A 23,144-nucleotide genomic window follows, 5' to 3' on the forward strand; every position below is an offset into this window, starting at 1 on the left:
AAGCTGGAGAGCGAAGGGTGAGGGGTACACCTGAGGGCAGAGCCCCAGGACCGCGAGATGCATCCAAACATAGATCTTTAAAGGTGTCATTTACAAAAATGAGGAAGTGGAACAACCCTGTTATTGACTTGAAAATAAAGTTCATGTAACAGAGATTAATTCTTTTTTTTCCCTCAAGATTTTATTTATTTGACAGAGAGAGACAGCGAGAGCAGGAACACAAGCACGGGGAGTTGGAGAGGGAGAAGCAGACTCCCCGCTGAGCAGGGAGCCTGATTCGGGACTTGATCCCAGAACCCTGGGATCATGACCTGAGCCGAAGGCAGACGTCCAATGACTGAGCCACCCAGGCGTCCCAAGAGATTAGTTCTTGTTTGAAAATTAATGTCTTTATTATTCTTTGATGAATACAAGTCCATCAATGTATGCCCAAATTAATGTAACAAACTGATTATGTGCTAATGATTAAAATAGAGACTAATTGCTTTCCTCAGTATCCATTCTACAAGAGTTAGACACATTTATGGACAGTTGTTCACTATGAGTTTCAAGAATATTTCAAGCAGATAAAATGGTCTTTTATAGAAAATGACAATATATAGAGAGAAATCAAGTAAGACTTAAAGAATAATGCCATTATTTTTATTTAAAGCAAGACATGAAAGATTAAACACATCTGCATTTAAATTAGGGAGGAAGGATGACAGTAAGTAGTGCCTCTAATATACTCTGTGGTCCTCACAGGGAGTGTATTGTATTCACCAGGCCACCAGGCCTCGATGAGTTTTCACTGGGCTACAAGGATCCATCTACCCAGCAGACGGCACAGAGACTGTGAGAGTTCACTTTATGTGTCACCTGCACTGGCCACAGGGTGCCCACACTAAACCTTGTTTCTGGACGCCTCTGCGAGGGCGTTTCCAGAAGGGATGAGCATTTGAATCTGTAGACTCGGTAGACCGCCCTCCCCAGTGTGTGTGGGCATCATCCCATCTGCGCATGACCCGAATACAAGAAAAGGCGGAAGAAAGAGGCATTCACTTCTTTTTTCCGCCTCACTGCTGGAGCCACATCTCATGCTCTCTGCTTCTCAGGCCCGGCTTTCCTCGGTCTCCAGCTGGCAGACGGCAGATCGAGGGACTTCTCAACCGATTTGTCATCACCTCTCTCTCTCTCTCCATATATCTACCTCCTATTGGTTCTGTATCTCTGGAGAACTCTGACTAAAACACACATAGCCAGTCTCCATAAGTGCACAAGAGAAACATCCACAATTCTTGCAATTCAACCACCCATTTTCCACGACAACTATCAAACCGCTTATGTGTTATTTTATCATTTTTTTCATCTCAGTATATTTTTATTACAATTTCATTATAGTTGATGTTTATGGATTGGTCCATACCAAATGCATTTCAGGTAAGCTGTTCCCTAACAACACATGGGAAAGCAGAATCATCCCAGGGAGGGGGGCTGCCTATAAATCCAACTTCTGCCTGTAGACTGAAATGCCATTGATAGAATTTTGACATTAACAACCTTTAATTCTAAAGAGCCTGGGTATCACTGAAGCACCGGAGTGGCTTAGTTAAGTGTCTGACTCTTGGTCTCAGCTCACATCTTAATCTCAGAGTCGTGAGTTCAAGCCTTGTGCTGAGCTCCATGCTGGGTGTGGAGCCTACTTAAAAAAAAAAAAAGATAGGGTATCTTTGACCTTATCTTCTTGAACTTTTTCTTCCATTATCACATGTGCATCTATCTTATTGAGGTCTACAGCACTGTCACTAAACACAAAAATTAACCATGAATATTTTTTAGTTCCATTATATACCTAGCACAGAGGTTCATCTGGTAGGGGGTTAAATACGTTCTGAAAGAAAATGAATTTTAAAATATATGTGCTTTACCTCCTAAAAATTTGTTTTTATAGGAAGCTAGAAAAGAAAATGAAAAAGCCAAAGAAATCATTTATAAAGAAATCACATATAAGGAAACCACGGGAGTGGCCTACACCCCATATCTGGCCAGTTCAAAAGAGCACACGGGCTTCAAGTTATGACATATCGGGTAAGGCCTCCCCCGCGGACCTCTGAGAGCCTCCGGCAGTGTCGTAAGATATTCAGTATCACGTGAAACCGCTTGTCAGCTTTCAAAGCTGTGAACTCCTTTATGTCAGCTTCCACTATGAAATAGTGACCTGAAAATAAAGATATTAGTACTACTTTTCATAAGGACAACTTTCAGGATGAGATTTAAAGGGATTACATTGTGACCATGAATAACATGGATCATGTTTACTATCATTAGGCAGCCAAAGTTGAGAACAGATATCCTCGGTGAAATTATCAGTATTCTCTCAACTGAAGTTGCATGATGTTTAGCGAAGTGTAGCCCTGCTTATTGTATTACTAGCTGTCTGCTGATATCTTCTGAACTGACTTTTCAAGAAGAAATACGGGATAGTGGTTAAGAGAATGAAATCACTGGCAACTCCATCCCTTAATTGGCTGACCTCGGACAAGAACGGGACGCTCTCTCTGCCTCATCTGCAAAATGGGGGTAACATAGCTCGTAAGATGTGAGGACTAGAGCTCTCAATACACTATCTGGTACGTGGTAAGTGTTTTCATTACTACTCCAATTCTGAAAACACTGGGTAGAGCTTTATAATAGACTCTAAAGCAGTGTTTCTCCGCCTCGAAAGTAGAGACACCTGGAGCTAGGTATTTCTTTCCGTGGCAGCGGTCTTGTGCACTGTACTCAACTGTGCTTTTAGTCTCTGGACACCAGTGGCAGCTCAGCCCTAGCTGTAACAACCCGAATTATCTCCAGCCATGGAGAAAACGTGCCCTACTGGGAAAACCACTCCTGGTTGAGAACTACCTCTCTAGATTCAGAATTTTCTAGAATTCACCTCGTTTCTCACGATTTAGTTGCACTCCAAACATGCACACATATATAAGCTTTCATTTTTACCTTTGGTATCTTTCGTTTCTTCGTCAATAAATCTGTGGTAGAGATTTCTGGCCACGGAACTCATGGACTTTTTTGGTTGATGTAGGATCTTGTATTTACTAACCACCGCCTTGTTGATTTCTTTAATAACATCATTAATTTGACAATAGGTTAAGCGAGATTTCATGTACCTGCAAATAAGTATGTGATTAATTTTTAAAGAATCATTATACAAAATTATTTTTTCTTTGAAAAGTGTTTATGTATGATGACTTTATACAGAAGCAAAGCTATTAGAACTCTTCATAAAAATACATACATATGTATAGGCACTTGGGTGGCTCACTTGGTTGAACGTCCAACTCTTGGTTTCAGCTCAGGTCATTATCTCAGGGTCGTGAGATGGGGCCCAGTGTCCAGATCCACGTTTAGCATGGAGTCTGCTGGAGATTTTTTTCTCTCCCTTTCCCCTTGCCCCAACCCCCACCAAAATAAATAAATAAATATTTTTTAAAAATGTATATCAACTTCCAAATCAACACATCTCAATAGCTGAAAAATTAAATAGAAACAGAGTATCGGTCGCTTAACTTCCTATTTATATCTGGATGTATTCATCTCCATTCTTTGCCTTAATACTTACTGCCTTAATACTCAGACTTAATACTACAATTTAAAAAAGGGTCTCAAATACTACAATTTAAAACAGGGTCTCTTGCTGGTTAACTGCAAGAGAGAAGTTTATTTAAATATCTTTAAATGTTTGTGAGCAAGGAAAAGAAAAACTTAAATATTAAGTAAAGGGACACCTGGGTAGTTCAGTTGTTAAGTGTCTGCCTTTGGCTAGGGTCACGATCCCAGCGTCCGTCCTGGGATCGAACCCCGCATCGGGCTCCCTGGTCAGCGGGAAGCCTGCTTCTCCCTCTCCCTCTCCCTCTGCCCTTGCTTGTGTTCCCTCTCTTTCTATCAAATAAATAAATAAAATCTTTAAAAATATATATAAATAAGGGTGCCTGGTTGGCTCAGTGGATTAAAGCCTCTGCTTTCAGCTCAGGTCATGATCCCAGGGTCCTGGGATCGAGCCCCGCATCGGGCTCAGCAGAGAGCTTGCTTCCCCGCCTCTCTCTGCCTGCCTGTGATCTGTCAAATAAATAAATTAATTAAATATTTTTTAAAAATAATGTATATATATATATATATAAATATATATTAAGTAGCTGACATGACTATACCACTCTGGTTTTCTGCTAACTTATCTGTTCTGAGAAAGAAAGGGGAGGAGAGGAAGGGAAGATGGACAACAAAGACCACAACAAAGATGGTGACGACCATCAGGACAGAGAGCCAATAGTGCAGCTGGCAGAGGACAGGGTCTGGGGGCGAGTTGCAGGGAGAGGGGAGCCAGTGTGCAGCTGAATCCACTCTTCCAAACCCATCTCCCTCTTGCCATCCTCCCAGTCACCATACAGTCTTAGAATAAGGCTGAAACAGGAGACTCAGTTTCTCTGCACACGCCAAAAACAAAACCCAATCACTTGCCTCAATTTTTCCCTTCAATAAACTGTGGATTCAGTATGTGAAACGCTGCCCTTCACCTCTCCTCCTAATCAAAACTTCTATAATATGAAATAACATATATTATAACTATATATAATAATCATATACTAATATAATATAAACAATATAACATATTAATATGTAAATGATAAAATATAAATAATATATTAATAATAATATATTAGCCAAAAAACATTCATTTTCACTACTCTCTTCTTTTCTTTTATTTAAGAATCTTATTTATTTGAGAGAGGGAGAGAGAGCTGAGCGCGCACCTACAAGCAGGGCGAGTGGCAGGCAGAGGGAGAGGAAGAAGCAGACTCCCCCTGCACAGGGAGCCTGATGCAGAACTCGATCCCAGGACCCCAACAACATGACCTGAGCCAAAGGCAGAGCCTTAAACAACTGAATATTTAAAAAATATTCATGAGCCCATGAGCCCCTATTCTCTTCTTTTCTAAATTCATTTTTGCTTCTGTTGTTTGTAACTATAATTCTTACAAACTGTTGATCCTATAGCTCCCCACAAAGCAATTCCTTTAAGTCCTCTGAACTATTATCTTAATTTCCTCAGTGCCCACCCCCACCTCTGTCAATGTTCTCTATCTTAACTCTACCCTCAGTATTAATTTTTTAAAGATAAAATAAAGAAAAGCCCAATGCTTGGAATACATTTTTCCTTATCCCAATCATCTAAGTTCTCTCAGTCAGTAAATAACCCCTCAGCTTAAAAATGAATAAATGAATACTCTACCAAGACTATCCTAATTTCCTTCATCTCTTCACAGAAGCATTTTATAAAAGCCCATCTACTCCACTGTTCCTCACAGACATTTGCTTCTTTCTTTAGGTCAGCCAATGAGCAACAAAAATAACAGTTTAAAAAATTGAATAGCATCAAACAAAATTTTCATGAATATAAAGCTATCATAAAATAAATGACTGATAAAAAAAAAGATTAAAGAGAAAGGTCAGTCTCATTTTAAGGAAATCTAACACAACTAATAAATCCAAGTTTACAATAATAGTTAACAATGGCAAAATGCTCATAATAAAAAAAGCAAGTAAGCTCTAATAGCAGTATAACTACATTGTTGTAATGACAATCAGAAACAACCTATTATATATGTGAAATTAAAATCTGAAAGGAAATACTCCATCTTATCTGGGTGGCAGAACGACAGTTAAGTTTTTTTCTGACAACATTTTCTAAAAAGCTGTTATTTGTAAAATGAAAACATACAATATGCAACAATATAAAGCCAAGAAGTTAAGCAAAGCCCTGGAACGATGAGAGTTTAAAAACACGAGTTTCCAGGGGCACTTGGGTGGCTCAGTCAGTGAAGAGTCTGATTCTTGATTTCAGCTCAAGTCATGATCTCAGGGTCATGAGATGAAGCCCCACGTGGAGCCCTGCATGGGGCTCTGTGCTCAGTGGGGGGTCTGGATCTTTCTCTCTCCCCCCACCCCTCTAAAATAAATAAATAAATCTTTAAACAAACAAACAGGAGTTTCCATCATGGGCTCTCCATTACTGTCTTCCGTAAAGAGCAAAGCAGACCTCCTTCCAGGGAAGGAATCTTGTCTTACTCACCCCTGCACTGTTCTCAGTGACCCATAGCCCGGAACAGAACACACACTCAAACATATGTGTGGCATAAGTTGAAGAGCAAATGGAAACCAAACACACACAACATTTGCCATTCTAATTCTCAAACCTATACAGCACACGTTCCTTAAAATTCACCAAAACTGAAGCTACTTTTTTTCTTTTTTAAGATTTCATTTATTTATTTGAGAGAGGGAGCCCAAGAGAGCACAAGTGGGAAGAGGGAGAGGGACAAGCGGACTTGAAGCTGAGTGAGGAGCCCAACGCAGGGCTTGATCTCACAACCCTGAAATTATGACCTGAGCCGAAAACAAGATATGGACACTTAGCCAACTGAGCCACCCAGGCACCCCAAAACAGCTACTTTTAAAATGTAACTGGATAAATCTGGACCACGAAATGGTCCTGGAGAGGACTCAGCAATACCCTGACCCATCTCTAGATCTTGCTCTGAAGAGCTCTAGACCAAATAAAAACCATGATTTTAACCATCTTCAACTAAAGGTTTCCTGCATTTTCATTGTCTGAGGTAAGACTAGTTGAGAAAAGATCAATATTTGAACACAGCACACTGTGAATATAATCAGGCTTTAGGATGTAAACAATCATGTATGTTGACCTAAAGAGTTGAACGTTAAAATTTTATCTTAAATACTTACGCTGGAATGCCATTAAATTCATCAGAAGTTATAAACGGCATTTCTTTTATACTTCTTTGTTCTTTTGGGGGCTTCTTTGTGGCTGCGGTTTCCTCAACTTTGACTGGTTCCTCAGGGTCAAGATCTGAGACATTAGCACTGCAGACAGAGATGCACAGAGGTACAAGCGATCATCAGAATTTCATAGCATACTAGGAAGTTTTCCCAACTGAAAACAATCCGTTAACAAATACAAGATTCACCTTATTATAATTGTATAGCCAAAAAAATTTTTTTTAAGATTTTACTCATTTATTTGACAGACAGAGATCACAAGTAGGCAGAGAGGCAGGCAGAGAGAAAAGAGGAAGCAGGCTCCCCACCCAGCAAAGAGCCCAATGCGGGGCTCGATCCCAGGACCCTGAGATCATGACCTGAGCCGAAGGCAGAGGCCTCAACCCACTGAGCCACCCAGGCGCCCCTATCCAAAAATTTTTGCTGCCCCTTCTCCTATCGTTCATGAAGATCTGAATAGTGAAGAGAATACTGAAAAAAGAAGTCCCCAAATCTTTAGTAGTAGAATTATATTTACACACCCAAAACACGGGTGTATGCTGTACCTAGGCTAAACGTCTTCATCGGTTATCCCACTGGCTTCTCAAAGTCAATACGTGTCAAGTCAAATTTATCTTAACCTCTAAACAGCTTCTCTTCCTGACTCCATAATTCTGAACATAGAAACATTAATCTTCTTATACTTCTATTTTTCTAGTTTATCCCACTGGTTGCTAGTATCAGTCTCTGCCTGTTGCAGATTCATTTTAGTTGCCAGCAATGAGCATAGAACTTTTGGCTTCAGTCCTACCCAATTTTTAGAGTCAGTGAGAAGCCTAATATAGTTCCTACCCCACTAGCTAAGAGTCTAGAAATAGGCTGTAGCTTCTGGGTGATTTAGCTGCCAGGAAAGGAACAGACCCTTGTTGGCAGCAGCAAGTGAAGCCATGCTGGCTCGACTACTCCGAAACAGAAATGGGAGACAGGACACAGAGCAGATCCAACCCAAGAGCAAGTGAAGGGAATCCCAGAAACACAGGAAGATGAGACCCCAAGATGACAGCTGAGCACCAGACATGAGGGAACCAGGCCCGACTGAGGCGCCATGACTGCAGATGGACATATTGTTAGGTTGTCGAGATGAAGATGGCCAATGCTATGGTACCATCAACCTTCCATGAGTGTTAACATGAGACTTCATGGTGAGCCTGGCAGACTCTTGGCTCTACTTGCTTGTCTTCACCAGATGCTAAGAGAAATTCCTGATTTTTTTCCTTCATGCTCTGCTGCGACTGTCAGCTGAAAAGAACCATTTCAAGCTACAGAAAGGTTCTGCTATGACCTTGGCTGAAAGCTGAAACTAAGCCACAGTGAGGTCGGGAGAAGAAAATTCCTCCTATTCCCCAAGCCATATTCCTGCTGGCTGTCTGATGTCCAGCCCACGGCACAATCCTGGCAGATGTCCTGTGATGACCTCGGCTCCGAGCTTTCATTCATGACCTCACCCACCATTTTCTCTTCTTGCAGGGACACTGCAGGGGAGCCTGACCATGGCAAGTACTCTGTGGAGCTTATCTTTTTCTAGAGAACTTCAACCATCCGCAGTAATGTGGCTCATCTCCCACACGGCAAGGCTCATGCCTTCCTTTCAGTTTTTCAAATTTAAGCAGCATCATGTTTATAGAAACACATGTGCAAGAGTATGATTATCACAAACAGCAGGATGGCTACCTCTTTGATAAAGGAAAGGTCTGCAAGAGAAGAAGGGTTGTGAGGTACAGGTAATATCGTATTTCTTAATCTGAAAGTTAGATACACTGATGTTTGTTTAATTCTTCTTCAATTTGCACAAATAATGGTTAGTCACTTTTCTGGATATATATGATACATTTCAGAAGTTAAAAATTTTTATATCGGGGCGCCTGGGTGGCTCAGTGGTTTGGGCTGCTGCCTTCGGCTCGGGTCATGATCTCAGGGTCCTGGGATCGAGCCCTGCATCGGGCTCTCTGCTCTGCAGGAAGCCTGCTTCTCTCTCTCTCTCTCTCTCTCTCTGCCTGCCTCTCTGCCTACTTGTGATCTCTGTCTGTCAAATAAATAAATAAAATCTTTAAAAAAAAATTTTTTTTATATTACGCATGGAATGTTTTTACACCCTTGGAACCCCCTTTTAGAAATGTAACTTTGGTGGCAGATGCCTGGAGAGGGGGAGCAGTGCAACCACGGAAGGACAAAGCACAGGAGCTCTCAAATCACAAAGACATGGGATGATGGGAGATCGCACTCAGAGCCAGCCGATGAGAACAGAAGAGAGGGCTGCGACAGACAAAACCCTATAGAGGCAGCGTGCATGGCTGAGGGCTACAGAGAGAAAGACAGGCGGAAGGTACCCAGCTCCTGTCCAGGGGAAGGGGGGAAGGCAGCAGGCACGATGGGTTGGTAACAAGGAACTGGTCGGTTTGGCCTCAGACATGCAGAGCTGGAGGGAACAGCTCATGTGCTAGGCTCCTGGCAAGCAGCAGAGGTCACGTCAAGGCTGGAGTTGGGACATTTGAGGGCACTGACTATGGTGGAAGGTAAGCGTGGGCCAAACACAGCTTTAGGAGACGCCCGTAATTTAAAGGAGGGCAGAGAAACGGGAGGCAGCCAAGTCAGAGGTGCGGGATGACCACGGAGCACTGGGACAGAGCAGAACACAGCGTTTCAGAAACAAAGAGACAGCGAAATACAATCTGGAAAGAAGGATCGGGGCTGCAGGGGAATTTCTGGGTCAGCTTCCTAAGTGTGGTGGTACTAGCAGCCCAGGGACAGGCGGAGGGGGGCTCTGGGGAAAAGGGGAGGCGCAAACACATACTGGTGGGGGACACACAGGGGACACTAGTTGTGGGGGAGGGAAGAAAAGCTAAGTGTTTTGTTCCTTTGGCTGTTTATAAGATGGGAACTTCATTAAGCTTATTTTTGCCCTAAGACAGTGGTTCTCAAGGATCAGGGAGAGTCTGTCCCCCAGAGGACACATGGCAATGTGAGGAGACATTTTTTCATTGTCACAACTGGGCATGGGTGCGGCTGGGGGCATGGGGGGTCCCCTTAGCATGTAGTTGGTAGACGGAGATCAGGCATGCTACTGAACCTCCTCACTGTCCTCACAACAAGGAATCATCTGGCTGAAGATGGCCGAGGTTGACCAACTCTGGTCTGAGGTAAAGAAACGAGACAAAGTGGGAAAAGAGAGCCTCGCAGACACTCGCCCATGGGAAAGACGCGCGATGATTTCTGCGGAGGCAGCAGGATAACTATTTCTAGGATAAATGTTAAGAAAACTAACAAACACTAACAAAACCACAAGTCCATAAGAAAGCAAAGAGCTGAGGTGTTGAAGAGTTTGATAAATGCAGATAGCAAGAATCATTATAAATACACTTACAAGTTCTGGCTTACTGTTACTTGAGGCAAATGGGGAGGAATGTTTTCTTTGAGATGCTCCACGTCTTTATAATCCTCTTCAAGGGATTCAGAGAGTTCCTAAAATTAAAAAAAAAAAAAAAAAAAAAGCTCCCAAGTAAGCGTCTGTCCCACCAGTGTGTGTTTTAAGACACTGTAAAGAGCGCAATCACAACCACAATGACAGTAACTGGGAGTGTTCAGAACACAGGAGGTGGGAAAGCACTGCCTGTAGCATTATTTTTTTTACAAACCCTCTGGTTTCCAGAGCTGGTTTTAGATGGCAATACAGTAGCTTTCTCTACTGGTTTTCAGAGAACAATGGTTATAATCACATTACAGCAGGGAGGGTTGACATGTCACCTTGGAGAGCAACTAAAAAATGCATGAAGGATTTTTGTTTGTCATTCTAGTAAATTGCTTTTGTCGACTTAACAAACATTCCCCGGTGTTATCTGTACATCAGCGCCAGGAGGATGGTGCATGGCTGGAGCACACGTCCGAGACGCTCCTCAGAACCACCAGCATCGCTGACACCCACATACCCTGGCTTAATGGAAATTTCCACTGGCTTCTGAGTGCTTTGCTTTTGTTTTGTCTTTACCTTTCGCTAGAACTTGAGGCTATGAACTCATGCAAATTTAATAAGAAAAATACTCAACACCTTTAGATTGCTGACTTCTGATTCTCAATCGTAAGATGAACAAAAATTCTAAATAGCCTTCCATTCTGAACGTAATGTTCTTTAGGCCCACACTTAACTCTGGGCACTCCTGGATAGGTTAGAACTGAAACCAATATTGCTTTCTGTTTTGAATTTATAGGACATCTTTCTTTCTAAGATGAAATTCTTTCTATGAATGACATTCATAGCCACTAATTTCATTTCAGCAGTAGTAGGATTCATGCCCATTCCTATAGTGGAAAAACGGATTATTTTAAATGGAAAAAATTAAGGATTATAAGGCTGAAAGGGACCATAGAGGCCACCTCGTTTAATCTCAGGGAACCCACCAATAGCTCCAACAGCACGAGGTAACTATGTACAGGTTGTGTATTTTCCCAGAAGTACACAAGCACTCTCATTAGCTTAGTCAGTTAGAAAGCTTATTTAAATCAAAATGGGGTGTGACTGAGACTCAAATTTTTCTGTACTTGAGAATCCTTATATTACACTTCATAGAACAGAGAAATGCAGAATAGAAGGACCTAAGAAATCCTTCAGTATGACCCATTATTTTCCAAAGGATGACCACAAGACCCAAAGAGGTAAAAGGGCTTTCTCAGGGTGGCAGAAGGTGCTGAGCGCAGCCAGGGCGAGAATCTGCATCTCCTCAGCCCAGGCTAGGTGTTCCTTCCACATCACTCTATCAGATCATTCGTTTAAATTAATGCTACCAAGATTTATTTAGGAAATCTTCCTTTTCCGTATAGTTCAATTTCACTGGCTACCCACATAAAGAAACAAACACCTGAGGAGCTCTGGAGTCCTTTATACTAAGAAGATACAGTGTATACCATTAATAATAATTTACAGCAAGAACATTTGGAATGTAAAGAATCCAGAATTCCCTGGCGATTAGGCAGTTTGTATTTATTGCCCTTTCGTTTCTTCATTGTAAAAACATTACCTTGAGTGAATGGTTGGTTTGTTCTTGATACTGAATCTCCAATTCCAATTTATTTAGAAGTTCATTTACTACAATGATCTCATCTCCTATTTTATCTAATTTAGTCCTCAAGGCAGGTTCCTGACCTATTAGTAAACAAAGAGATAATGAAAAATCAAGTATACAGAAAAGTATTAGCACACCGTATTCTTCTCAATCTCAACCCAATTAAACTCTTGGGCCAGAGCTTTACCTGAGAGAGACACTTGGGGGAGGAGAAAGGACTACTGTTTCAGGTTCTAGAACTTGTCTCCATGGATAATCTTTTTTTTAAGATTTTATTTATTTATTTATTTGACAGAGATCACAAGTAGGCAGAGAGGCAGGCAGAGAGAGAGGAAGGGAAGCAGGTTCCCTGCTGAGTAGAAAGCCAGGTGCAGGGCTCGATCCCAGGACCCTGGGATCATGACCTGAGCTGAAGACACAGGCTTTAACCCACTGAGCCACCCAGGCGCCCTCCATGGATAATCTTAAGACCTCATTTCTAAGTAATATGGTAGTGAAGGAAGGGAGAGGTAAGTACAAAGTGTCCCCTGAGTCCCTTGATTTTGGCAAAGTCCTCCACTATAATAAAACACCTAGAAATGTTGGATTAAAAACACACACACAAAAAAAAAAAAGCCCTTCTACCCTCAACCCTTCTACAGTTGAGCTTTCATGAGAACATGATAAATCTCCAATGGCTTTGGCATGAAGACAGACCCACACAGGCAATATGGGGGAGCTGATGCTACAACAGCCCCAACTGGGTGTGCAGAGGAAACCTGGAGAGAGTTGTTTACCAGTCTCAGCAACCCAACACATTCGTTTTAATGGGGTCAAGAACCAAGGCTTTGATAACTCAAAGCACAGGGTGTTGGAAGTGAGAATCCCAAAGGAGACTCATTCATGGGGTAAACCTTCAGTGAAATTGCATTCCTCAAAATTCTGTCACTGGCCAGGGAGAGAAGCTTTTGTTTTAGATTGGTTCTCAAGGGTATGGGGAAGATGGGGGAGAGCTTCTCTTTATAATCTGTAGTACTGGCTTGGGATGCACTTGGGTTTGAGATTCATATTAAACAGAAAAAGTAACATAAAAGTCACAGGCTAGTCATAAGCCTGGAGTTTTTGACAGAAACAAACATCAGGCGTTTATAAAGCAGCATGCTCTCATACTCCCAACGCCCCCTCCAGCACCCCTCAAATCCATAGATTTGAGAATGGGAAAACCAGAGTCTCCTCCTCCCTAGAAATAAAAGTAGGAATAAAAAAAATTTTTTATGAGATCAGAAGCACAAAAGAAAAACTATCATCATAATCAAGTATTTCCATCTTTACTTCTAATAACCAATGAAATGTACGTAAGTAAAGACACTATTAGGGAGATGGGGAGAAAAATAAAGAAAAGCACAATTCAACCATATCTGTAGATTCTGGAGGCTGTAGTGTGAAATGGCCAGAAGGTCCAAGACCTAAAGTCAGAGACACCAGCACCTACCTCAAGGTTACTGTGAAGATAAGCAACAACGTATATATAAGATGGGTTGAACATTGTGCCTGGAAATCTAGTAAAACACTCAAGCCCCACATTGGGCTCTCTGCTCAGCATGGGGTCTGCTTCCCTCTCTTTCTCTTTCTCTGCCTGCCTCTCTGCCTACTTGTAATCTCTATCAAAATAAATAGATAGAATCTTTAAATAAATAAATAAATTAAATAAGCATGACTCAGACATGTGACTTCAGAAAAAAAGTAAATGACAGAGATATCTGAATGCCCTATGCTCTGTAGTGGGTCAACAAACCTAGTGAAAAGCTATTTTGCGCTCTCTGCTCAGAGGGGAGTCTGCTCCCCACCTCCCCCGTCTCTCTCTACCTGCCTCTCTACCTACTTGTGATCTCTGTCAAATAGATAAAATCTTTAAAAATAAATAAATAAATAAATAAATAAGCGATGGAACCAAATAGACAAATCATTCTCTCCACATACAAATGATAGTGTGTAATGATCTAATAAGTCACATTGCTTCGGCAAACCTCATGCTTTGGTGGGGTCATTTGAATTCAAGGTTTAGTTGTTTTAGAGGTCTCTAAATTTTATCTTTTTATCATACAGTAATCATGCCCCTGGAAAGAAAAGGCTAAACAAGACATTAAAAATCTAGATGTCCTTTTTGGGTTATTCAATAAAAGTGGCACAGAAGTAGGAAGAATACTAGACTGGGAATCAGGATCCAAAACGGTAGTTCCAACCGACCACCATGAGCTAGGGAGCTCGGCAAGTGACTTGACTTCTGAGAGTCATGTGTGAAATGAGAGAGCTGGAGAAGAACCCACACTCCCCTCAGCTTGTACTTTCTACAGAGAAAGTAAGCCGTAAATTGTACAATGGGTGGTGTTCCTTTACTGAAGGTTCTCGACAAGAAATGAAGAATACGAAAGTCCCTAGAAGGACATGTATAATTCAAACGGGCATTTCAACATTATAATTTCATATTCTTAAGAATGTCTTAAATTATCAATTCACAGTACAAACTACAGTGAAATTCACTACAATTTTCCCAGCAAATAGAATTCTGCCTATAAATAAATCTTAAGCTCTCCTAACATAGACTCGGGAGCTCACAATTTTTGTAAACAGTATTTTCCCAGACTGGACTAGTATCACCCATTTCTTTGCACTGTCATTGCCTCATCCTCTTTCAGCCCTTCTGAATATTCTGGAAGATGGTTACAACCTCCAAGCTTCTGGACATTAGAAAACTGGACATTTTCAATCAGTTGTTTCCTAGTCATATATAAAGATCAGATTCCTGCAAAGCAAGCTGCTAGATGGAGAATGGGCTATTTTTACCCCTGTGGGCCTTTTTCACTTCTATTTTTACCCCTTACCTTTCAGTATCTCTAGCTTTACCACCACAAATGCCAGATAACCTTCAAATCTTCCTATTGTATCTTGTGTATCTCAGAAAAACACAAGCCATTAAGTCTAATTAATATGCAGGTCATTGTTCACTATAACTTACATTTTAGTACTCTGCTATATTCAAACTATTAATGCTGGAGCGCTTCAAAAAACCACTGTTTGAAAGTTAAAATGTCGAGGCTTAACCAGACTTAGGATATTAAAAGTGGAACAATAATTAAAATGCATTTTACATCTATGTCAGTGGAATCTGTTCTACTTACCACAATTTCTAAGTGACAGAGTTCTTTTAATATTGCTAATCTTTTCATTAATATGAGAGCATAATTGTTCCAGATCTGAGGAGGCCATCCTTTAATCCTCCTTAGAAAAAATAAAGAAATAAACATTTACAAAAACAGAAAGGACAAGTTTCTGTTTACTTTCAAAATCCATACAGGCATTTACCAGTACTGATCCAGTAATGTGATCCAGTAAGTGAACCACAGATGTGATACACTAAATCATATCTTGAAAGTGGAAAAACTCAATTTCTTCCAATTCTACAAAATTCAGTTTTTAACTAGAATCCAATACTGACTAGTCTTTGAGCCTTCTGTAATCAATGCATCCCAAACCAAAGTACATGGGACTTAGTGGGACAAATGCACGACTTATATATAAAGACAACTACGAAATCTTCTTTAAAAATGTAAAGTACACATGAATTAAAAAGAAAGCACACGGTAAGGGCAAAGAAACGAGTCCAAGTGAGCATTTCTCCCAGGCTGCCGGGGACTGGAGCTTTACGGTTTGGAGCTGATACAGAGGCAGAGGGAGGGGAAGGGAAGGAGTCAGTTATTCATTCCGAGGGTAGGACAGATCTAAAGCATCCACTGCAGCCAACCGAACGGTGGGGAGACGGAGCGCAGTCCCTCGGCTCGGCCTGGCGGCCCCGCGCCCCCATTCTGCCCAAACAATGCCTCCGCCGGCCTCCGAGGGCAGGATCCCCAACTTCAGATTCCAACCTGCCGCGGGTCCGGGAGCAAAGCGCCACTCGCTACACGATCGCCAGCCGCCGAGACCCCAGCCTCAGAAGCCCGGGATAAGAGACTCCGGGAGCGAAATTCAAAGTGCCCGCCAGGACCCCGCGCCGCGCATGCGCACGTCGGCCCTCCCGGAACGCGGGCTGCTCGAGTTCCGGCGCCCTAAAGTGCCACCGAGGGGGCGGGGCCAAAGCGGGGCGGAGCCACAACGGGGCGGGGGGGCGGGGGGGGCGGGGGGCGGGGCGGGGAAAAAGGCGGGGCTGGGGGGGGATTGACGCGCACGTCTGCTGGAGCCCAGAGCTCCTCCCAGTCCAGGCGGTCCCGGATGATCCCGGTCGCTCGTCCAGTCTCGGCTGCAGGCCTGCCGGGGCTCGCGCGCTCCGGGAATCAAATGGTGAGCTCCAACAGTAGGTGTCCAGGCTGGTGACAACGTTGGAATCACTAGGGACAGCTTTTACAAATTCCAATGCCTACGCTGGACCCCAAGCCTACGCTGGACCCCAAGTCTTTGAAATCAGGCATCCTGGAAGTGGGGTCCACGCCCTAATATTCTAAAAACCACCCCAGAAAATTTCAAAAATTCCTCCAGTTTGTGAGCTTCAAGACAGGGACCTTCTCTTCCTGGAGTTTACAGCCTCTGTAAGGGCAAATACAAATTTAAACTAAGAAAAAGGGTTAATTCTCCCTGTTGGGGGGGAAAAAAAGAAAGAAAGAAAGAAAGAAAGAAAGAAAGCAAGCAAGCAAGCAAGCAAGCATCCCCAAGCTGGTGTGGCAACTCCACAGTCATCAACTATCCAGATTCCTTCTTTCTTTTGAAGACATCATCCATAGCATCATGCATTCTGGCCTTGGGATTTCCTGTGATGCAAGATGACCCCCGTTCCTTCCTCAAATCTCGGTCTACAGTAGCAGAAAAGAAGAGGCAGGGGTATCAGGCTCACTTACCAGCTGAGCCACCATCTTTATTTTTTTTATTTTTTATTTTTTTATAATTCTTTTTTTTTCTTTTTAAGATTTTATTCATTTATTTGACAGACAGAAATCACAAGTAGGCGGAGAGGCAGGCAGAGAGAGAGAGAGGAGGAAGCAGGCTCCCCGCTGAGCAGAGAGCCCGATGCGGGGCTTGATCCCAGAACCCTGGGATCATGACCTGAGCCGAAGGCAGAGGCTTTAACCCACTGAGCCACCCAGGCGCCCCTGAGCCACCATCTTTAAAAAGTTTTTTTGGAAGCCACACCCAGTGGCTTCTCTCTGCTTTCCACAGGCCATTCACATCTGCAAAGTAGACTAAAAGAAAAAAATCATTAATTTTTTTTTTTTTTTAATTTAGACAGTTACATTGCATCCTCAACCATATAGGGGTTCTGTTTGTAAGGGAGAAGGAGAGCATAGGTTCTGGGTAGGCAAATAGCATACTTGGCCGTTTCTACTTATTACTTTTAAAAATTTCTGGGAAATTTCAAACTTAAGTTAAAATAGGATAGTGAACCCGGTGCTCAACCCATCACCCCAGCTTCAACCATTATTAACTTATCTCAGATCGTGTTTCATTTGTACCTCCTCTCCTCTCACCCTTTTCCTACTGGAATTTTTTTTTCCTACTGGAATATTTTAAAGCAAATTTCAGATATTGTATCTTTCCATCCAAAAACATTTATATGCTTATCTCCAGAAGATAGAAACTCTTTAAAAATCACATTAGCATTATCACACACAAATATTTTAACAATTATTTCTCAATAACAAATATCCAGCCAGTGTTCAGTTTCCCCTGATTGTATCATTGTTTATTTTAAAAACTATTGGTTTGATTTAGAATCCAAATAAGTTACACATTATTTGGCTGATACATTTTCAATCTGTCTTTTAATTTTGACACACCTACTTGTCTAAAGCTAAAGTCCTTTAACAGAACAAAGCCTTTCATTGTAGGACTAAATGTGAGGCTTCAAATGTCAATATCTAAGAAAAATAACAACGCAAATGCACTCTGTAGCATCAAACACAAACATTTTCAGATTCTTTCCCATGAGAAAATAAACAGGAAGACCAAAGCATAAAGGCAGTCATTACAAGGTGGGGGGATGTGGGGGGAAAATTTGAGCAATTAGATTGCACTGCCTGATTCATATTTCTTTCCAATATAGGATTATTTATGAGGATTTCAAGTACAATGACAGAAACTCAATCCAAACCAACTTAAGCAAGGAAAAAAGACTTTCTTTGGCTTATAAAATTATAAAGTGTGCATACATATGTGCCTACAGTTGTAGCTGGACCCAGGAACTCAAACATCCTATTAAAGAACCGTCTCCTTATCTCAGTTCTGCATTCCTCTGTGTCAATTCCATTTTCAGGCAGGCTTTTCCCTATGGTAACCTCTGGTACCTCTAGACTTATACTCTAATAGGTTAGCAGTTCTTGCTTTCCCAACAGATCTGGCAAAAGCCCCAGGATTTCACCTCATTGTCCTAATTTGGGTCATCTGCCCAGTCTTAAACTATTTTATCAGCCTTTTTAGGGGGCTGGAATGATCTGACTGGCTAGACATTCAGGAGCTGGAAGTTAGGATAATCCTACCCTAAACAGGGGATCCAAAAGTAGGACAGAAGTAGTCTCTGAAACATTATTTTATGGGAGAGGAGGAGGAAGTTGGGAAGGGTTGTTTTGACCAAAAGTTTGCTGGGGAAGAGCAAGAGTTCAGAGTGATGATGATTTCTCATTGGCTGAGTTGCAGAGAGAGTTAATTTCTCCTAGGAGATACTATGTACATCTTTCTCTGCTGGGGCTTATAATTAATGGTTCTTTCTTGTTGGTGACTCTTCTATTGGGGTCTATAATTGACAATTCTTCCTGTAACTGACACAGAATAGAAGGCTTCCCCTTCTAGCCACCTGATTCCACCTTAGAGAGGTTTCCCTTTATTAATATTTACAAGAGCAAGATATAAGAAATTGCTGGACTGGTCCTTGCAAGAAATATAATCAAGAGTTAAAGCAATGTGAACTCTAGTCTCCAGGGAAAAATAATATCAGAAAACTTTTATTGGGTACTTCATCTAATTCAGGCATTTTACACATATTACCCTGTTTAGACTGTAATAAACTTATGAATACTTACAATTATGACCTATACTTTACAGATGAGCAACTGGGGCTTATAATTAAGTAACTTCCCCAAGTCGGTATTTAGAGCCTGTCCTCTTTCCCATGATGCTCCACGGCCTCTCGGGTGCAAGGGTCAGTCACTTGCTCCTATGCTTTATGTTTCTGAACCTAAAGACTTCCATCATCATTTAATTCCTTCATGTGAAGTATATTATCACATGAACAATTCTAGATTCTTTATGAATTCTAAGCTTTTGATACCCAATGGACTTTGACGAAATACTTTACTTCCTTTCTGTCTTTTTCTTACAGCAAGGGGTCAAGTTTAATTTCTGGATGTCCCAAAGTCAGAACAATTAAGGTCCTCATTGTAGAATAAAGATCAAAAATCTCTTTAAGCCCTAGGACTCTGCATTCTGGGAAACTTAGGAAATATATAATCCCCTGGTTTTGACAGTGGATAGTGACCAATAAGTTTGGGGACAGTTTTATAGCTGTCATTTCAGAAGAGGAAAGGTCTATTGTATAGATGTGGTACAATCTGAGATGCATCACTGATCACGAACAGGTCTGACCCTTTGGGAAGTAATAACATTCAAGGCAAGCTTGTGTTTTTACATTTCCTACTAAACTATCTTCTTTTAATTTTTTTTCTGAAGTCATTTTCAAAGGAGCAACATTAAAATCCAAGGCATATACTCATAATACAATTCTCACAGGAACCATTTCTCAGTTCTCATTATGTCATGGCATCTGAGGTGACGCATCCCAGAAAATCAAACTCCTCACTTATGCAATGTTTCATACCCTAAAATGATTTATACCTCTGGTGGTATTTTTGTTGTTGTTGTTGTTGTTGTTGGTTGGTTGGTTGGTTGAGGTTTTCTTTTTTGAAACTAGAGAGAAGAGGGAAAAGAAAACTTCTCATACTTTTCCCCTAGTCTTTATCCAGTGTGTACGTTTTTTAGTTTTATTGTTACAGCCCCAATTTCTGGGCCAACAGGGTGCCTTTAACAAAGTCTCAGAGGCATATAGTATGATTAGAGGTAGAGAAAGAAAGTCAGAAGCTTGAAAACTACTCTGTGTGTGTGTCTCTCTCTCCCTCTCTGATATCTAGAATTCTACCCATTTGTGAGACAGAGGAAAATGGAAAAAAAAAAAAATACAGGGAAACCTTTAGTTAGTCCCAGTTCAGTTATTAACTGGCTCTGTGAACTTGAGAAGTAGATGACTTCTGAGATTTTGTCTAACTCAAAGCATTTGGGTTTTTTCCTTCTGAAAATTATTTCTGTCTTCCTGTGACCTGCTTTTAAAAATAAACATGACTAAGTGAAGAGTAATGGCCTCTAAAAAATTAACATATAATGTATTATTACTCCAGGGATTCAGGTCTGTGAATCATCAGGTTTACACACTTCACAGCACTCACCATAGCACATTCCTTCTCCAATGTCCATAACTCAAGCACCCTCTCCCTACCCCCCTGCCCCCGGTAACCCTCAGTTTATTTTGTGAGATTAAGAGTCTTTTATGGTTTGTCTGAGTAATGGCCTTTTAAGTTAAAAGGGGGGAACTAAGACCATCCCACAGATTTTCCTTTCCCTACTTCTTAACAAAAGTCCCCCAAAGAAATTTTTATTTTTTTAAATCCTCTTCCCAAAAAATCACTAATATTTGGCAACAGAGATAATGTAAGGTGAGAAATTCAAAACCTGATGTTAAGGAGGGAAGCAGAAGATTTTGGAGCCCAGAGGAGAAGTAGAGGATGGCTTGGCACCTAAGCACACCATCACCCTGAAATCTTATTGAAGAACCTACATATCTCTGAATTAAAGGAAATCTGAAGGTTACCGATTCTGGGATACTCTTTCTTTTCCCTCCTATTCTTGGTCATCATTTTCCCTCTGAGTCTAATTTCCCATTGGGAAAGGACCCAAAGTTGAGAGTATTCCTCAAAGGGGTGGACTATTACTTGAAATTGTGAAAAGCAGAACAATGGTTGAGTGCATTTAACAATGAAAATGAAAAAAAGGGGGAGAGTCAAGGAAGGAAGAAACCATGTAGAGATTGATAAAGAAAATGATCAAGAATACATATTTAAATGAATACATACAAGAATACATATTTAAATGAATAGCAAGAAGGGCGCCTGGGTGCGAAGTCTGTTAGGGATCTGACTCTTGGTTTTGGCTCAGGTCCTGATCTTAGTGTCCTAGGATCAGCCCCAGGTTGGGTGCCTTGCTGGGCCAAAGAGTCTGCAGAAGTTTCTCTCTCACTCTCTCTCTGTCCCTCCCCCGACTATCTCTTTCTCAAATAAATAAATCTTTAAAAAAAAAAAAAAGCAAGAAATTTTGTATTTATATGAACTGTATATATACGAATTAAAAATAAGACCTCATCAAGAACAGAGTAAACAGAAACAAAACAGAGAACATTAGACTTAAAAATATAAATTGAAGGTTCAAACACTAAAATAAAATAAATAGAACAAATAGCAAGGAATAGAAGAGACACCCCATACACTAAATTACAAATAGCAAGATAGAAGAGACACCCTGACATTAAGAAAGAGAAAGCTTAAGATGATCACAGTACATGCAGTTGAAGAAAAGGAAATTAAAGAAACACAGAGAAGCCCACAGAAACAGAAGATAGAAAAGATCCAACATGAGGATAATTTGTGTCCTACATGCAAAATGTCCCTAAAATGGGAAGAAGATTTATTTTTTTCTAAAGATTTATTTGAAGGAGAGAAAGCGAGCAAGCACAAACGGGGTGAGGGGCAGAGGGAGAAGCAGATTCCCAGATGAGCAGGGAGCCCGATGTAGGGCTCCTGGACTCCATCCTGGGACTCCAGAATCATGACCTGAGCCAAAGGCAGATGCTTACAGGTGCCCCAGGGCCATTTTAATAAAGATGGTTCAAAAAAAATAAAAAGTCTTTAGATGGAGAAGCACACTGCATTATTAAGGGACACTTGACAGCTGTAAGTATCCAAGTTAAGTTATCCAACTTTAAGGATAAAGAAAGAATACTTTAAGCATTCAGGTAAAAAGCAAACTGACTACAAGAAGGCAAAAATAATCAGGCTGGCTGGTTCTGGCAGTGGCACAGTAACATTTCCCCCCTTATTTTTGTTTTGAAAAATTTCAAACATAAATAAAAATGGAAAAAGTCTGGGGTGCCTTGGGTGGCTCAGTGGGTTAAGCCTCTGCCTTCGGCTTGGGTCTTGATCTCAGGGTCCTGGGATAGAGCCCCACATTGGGCTCTCTGCTCAGCGGGGAGCCTGCTTCCCCCTTTCTCTCTGCCTGCCTCTGCCTACTTGTGATCTCTCTGTCATATAAATAAATATCTTTTTTAAAAATGGAAAAAGTCAAACAGCAAAGACTCATACACCCTTCACTTAAATTCTTCAGATTTAAACATTTTGCAATTTTGTCCTTGCTGTATATCTGTACATGTATAGTGGTGGTTTAAAAACTCCATAAATATTATAGTATATTGCAAATTCTAGGGAGACCATTTTTTAAAAAAAAAGAAGTATAATTGTTTATTAATAAAAATGCTCAACTAAACCCAGGGAAAGTAGTAAAAGATGCTTCTAACAACAAATAGAAAATACTTATAAACATGGCTAATATTAATCCAATTACATCAATAATCACTTTAAAGGTGAATAGGTCTAGTTACACTAATTAAAAGACAGGGATTGTCAGAGTGGATTAAAAAAATAAGACCCAACCATATGTTATCAAAAGGAAAACCACTTTTTTTTTTAAAGATTTTATTTATTTACTTGACAGAGAGAGAGAGAGTGAGAGAGCACACCTGTACACAAGCACAAGCAGGTAGGGTAGCAGGCAGAGGGAGAAGGAGAAACAGGCTTCCCGCTGAGCAGAGCACCCAGCATGGGGGCTTGATCCCAGGACCCTGAGATCATGACCTGGGCCGAATGCAGATGTTTAACCAATGAGCCACCCAGGTACCCCAGGAAAACCATTTCAAATGCACAGAATCTGACAGATTAAAAGTAAAGTTATGTAGAAAGGTATACAGTGATAACACTGATCAAAAACAAAACAAAACAAAGCTAAAGTACTTATATTCATTTTGGATAAAGTTGATTTCAGAACAAGGAAAATTATCAGGGACTATTACACTTGGAGATCCCAACATCTCCATCAATAACT

At 41.1% G+C, this 23,144-nt stretch overlaps 1 protein-coding gene across 1 annotated transcript; it reads right to left on the reverse strand.

The window, feature by feature from the left end:
* Nucleotides 1-620: 620 nt before the first annotated feature.
* On the reverse strand, nt 621-15,999 carry SKA1 (spindle and kinetochore associated complex subunit 1). Its single transcript, XM_059140317.1, has 7 exons — nt 15,830-15,999; nt 15,086-15,185; nt 11,883-12,007; nt 10,235-10,332; nt 6,781-6,918; nt 2,977-3,146; nt 621-2,197 (listed from the first exon to the last, which is right to left on the reverse strand). Exons 2-7 carry the CDS (start codon nt 15,171-15,173, stop codon nt 2,049-2,051), a joined length of 768 nt encoding a protein of 255 aa, XP_058996300.1. The 5' UTR covers nt 15,174-15,185; nt 15,830-15,999; the 3' UTR covers nt 621-2,048.
* Nucleotides 16,000-23,144: the final 7,145 nt, after the last annotated feature.

Source organism: Mustela lutreola, chromosome 11 (assembly GCF_030435805.1).
Source record: "Mustela lutreola isolate mMusLut2 chromosome 11, mMusLut2.pri, whole genome shotgun sequence".
NCBI lineage: Eukaryota > Metazoa > Chordata > Mammalia > Carnivora > Mustelidae > Mustela > Mustela lutreola.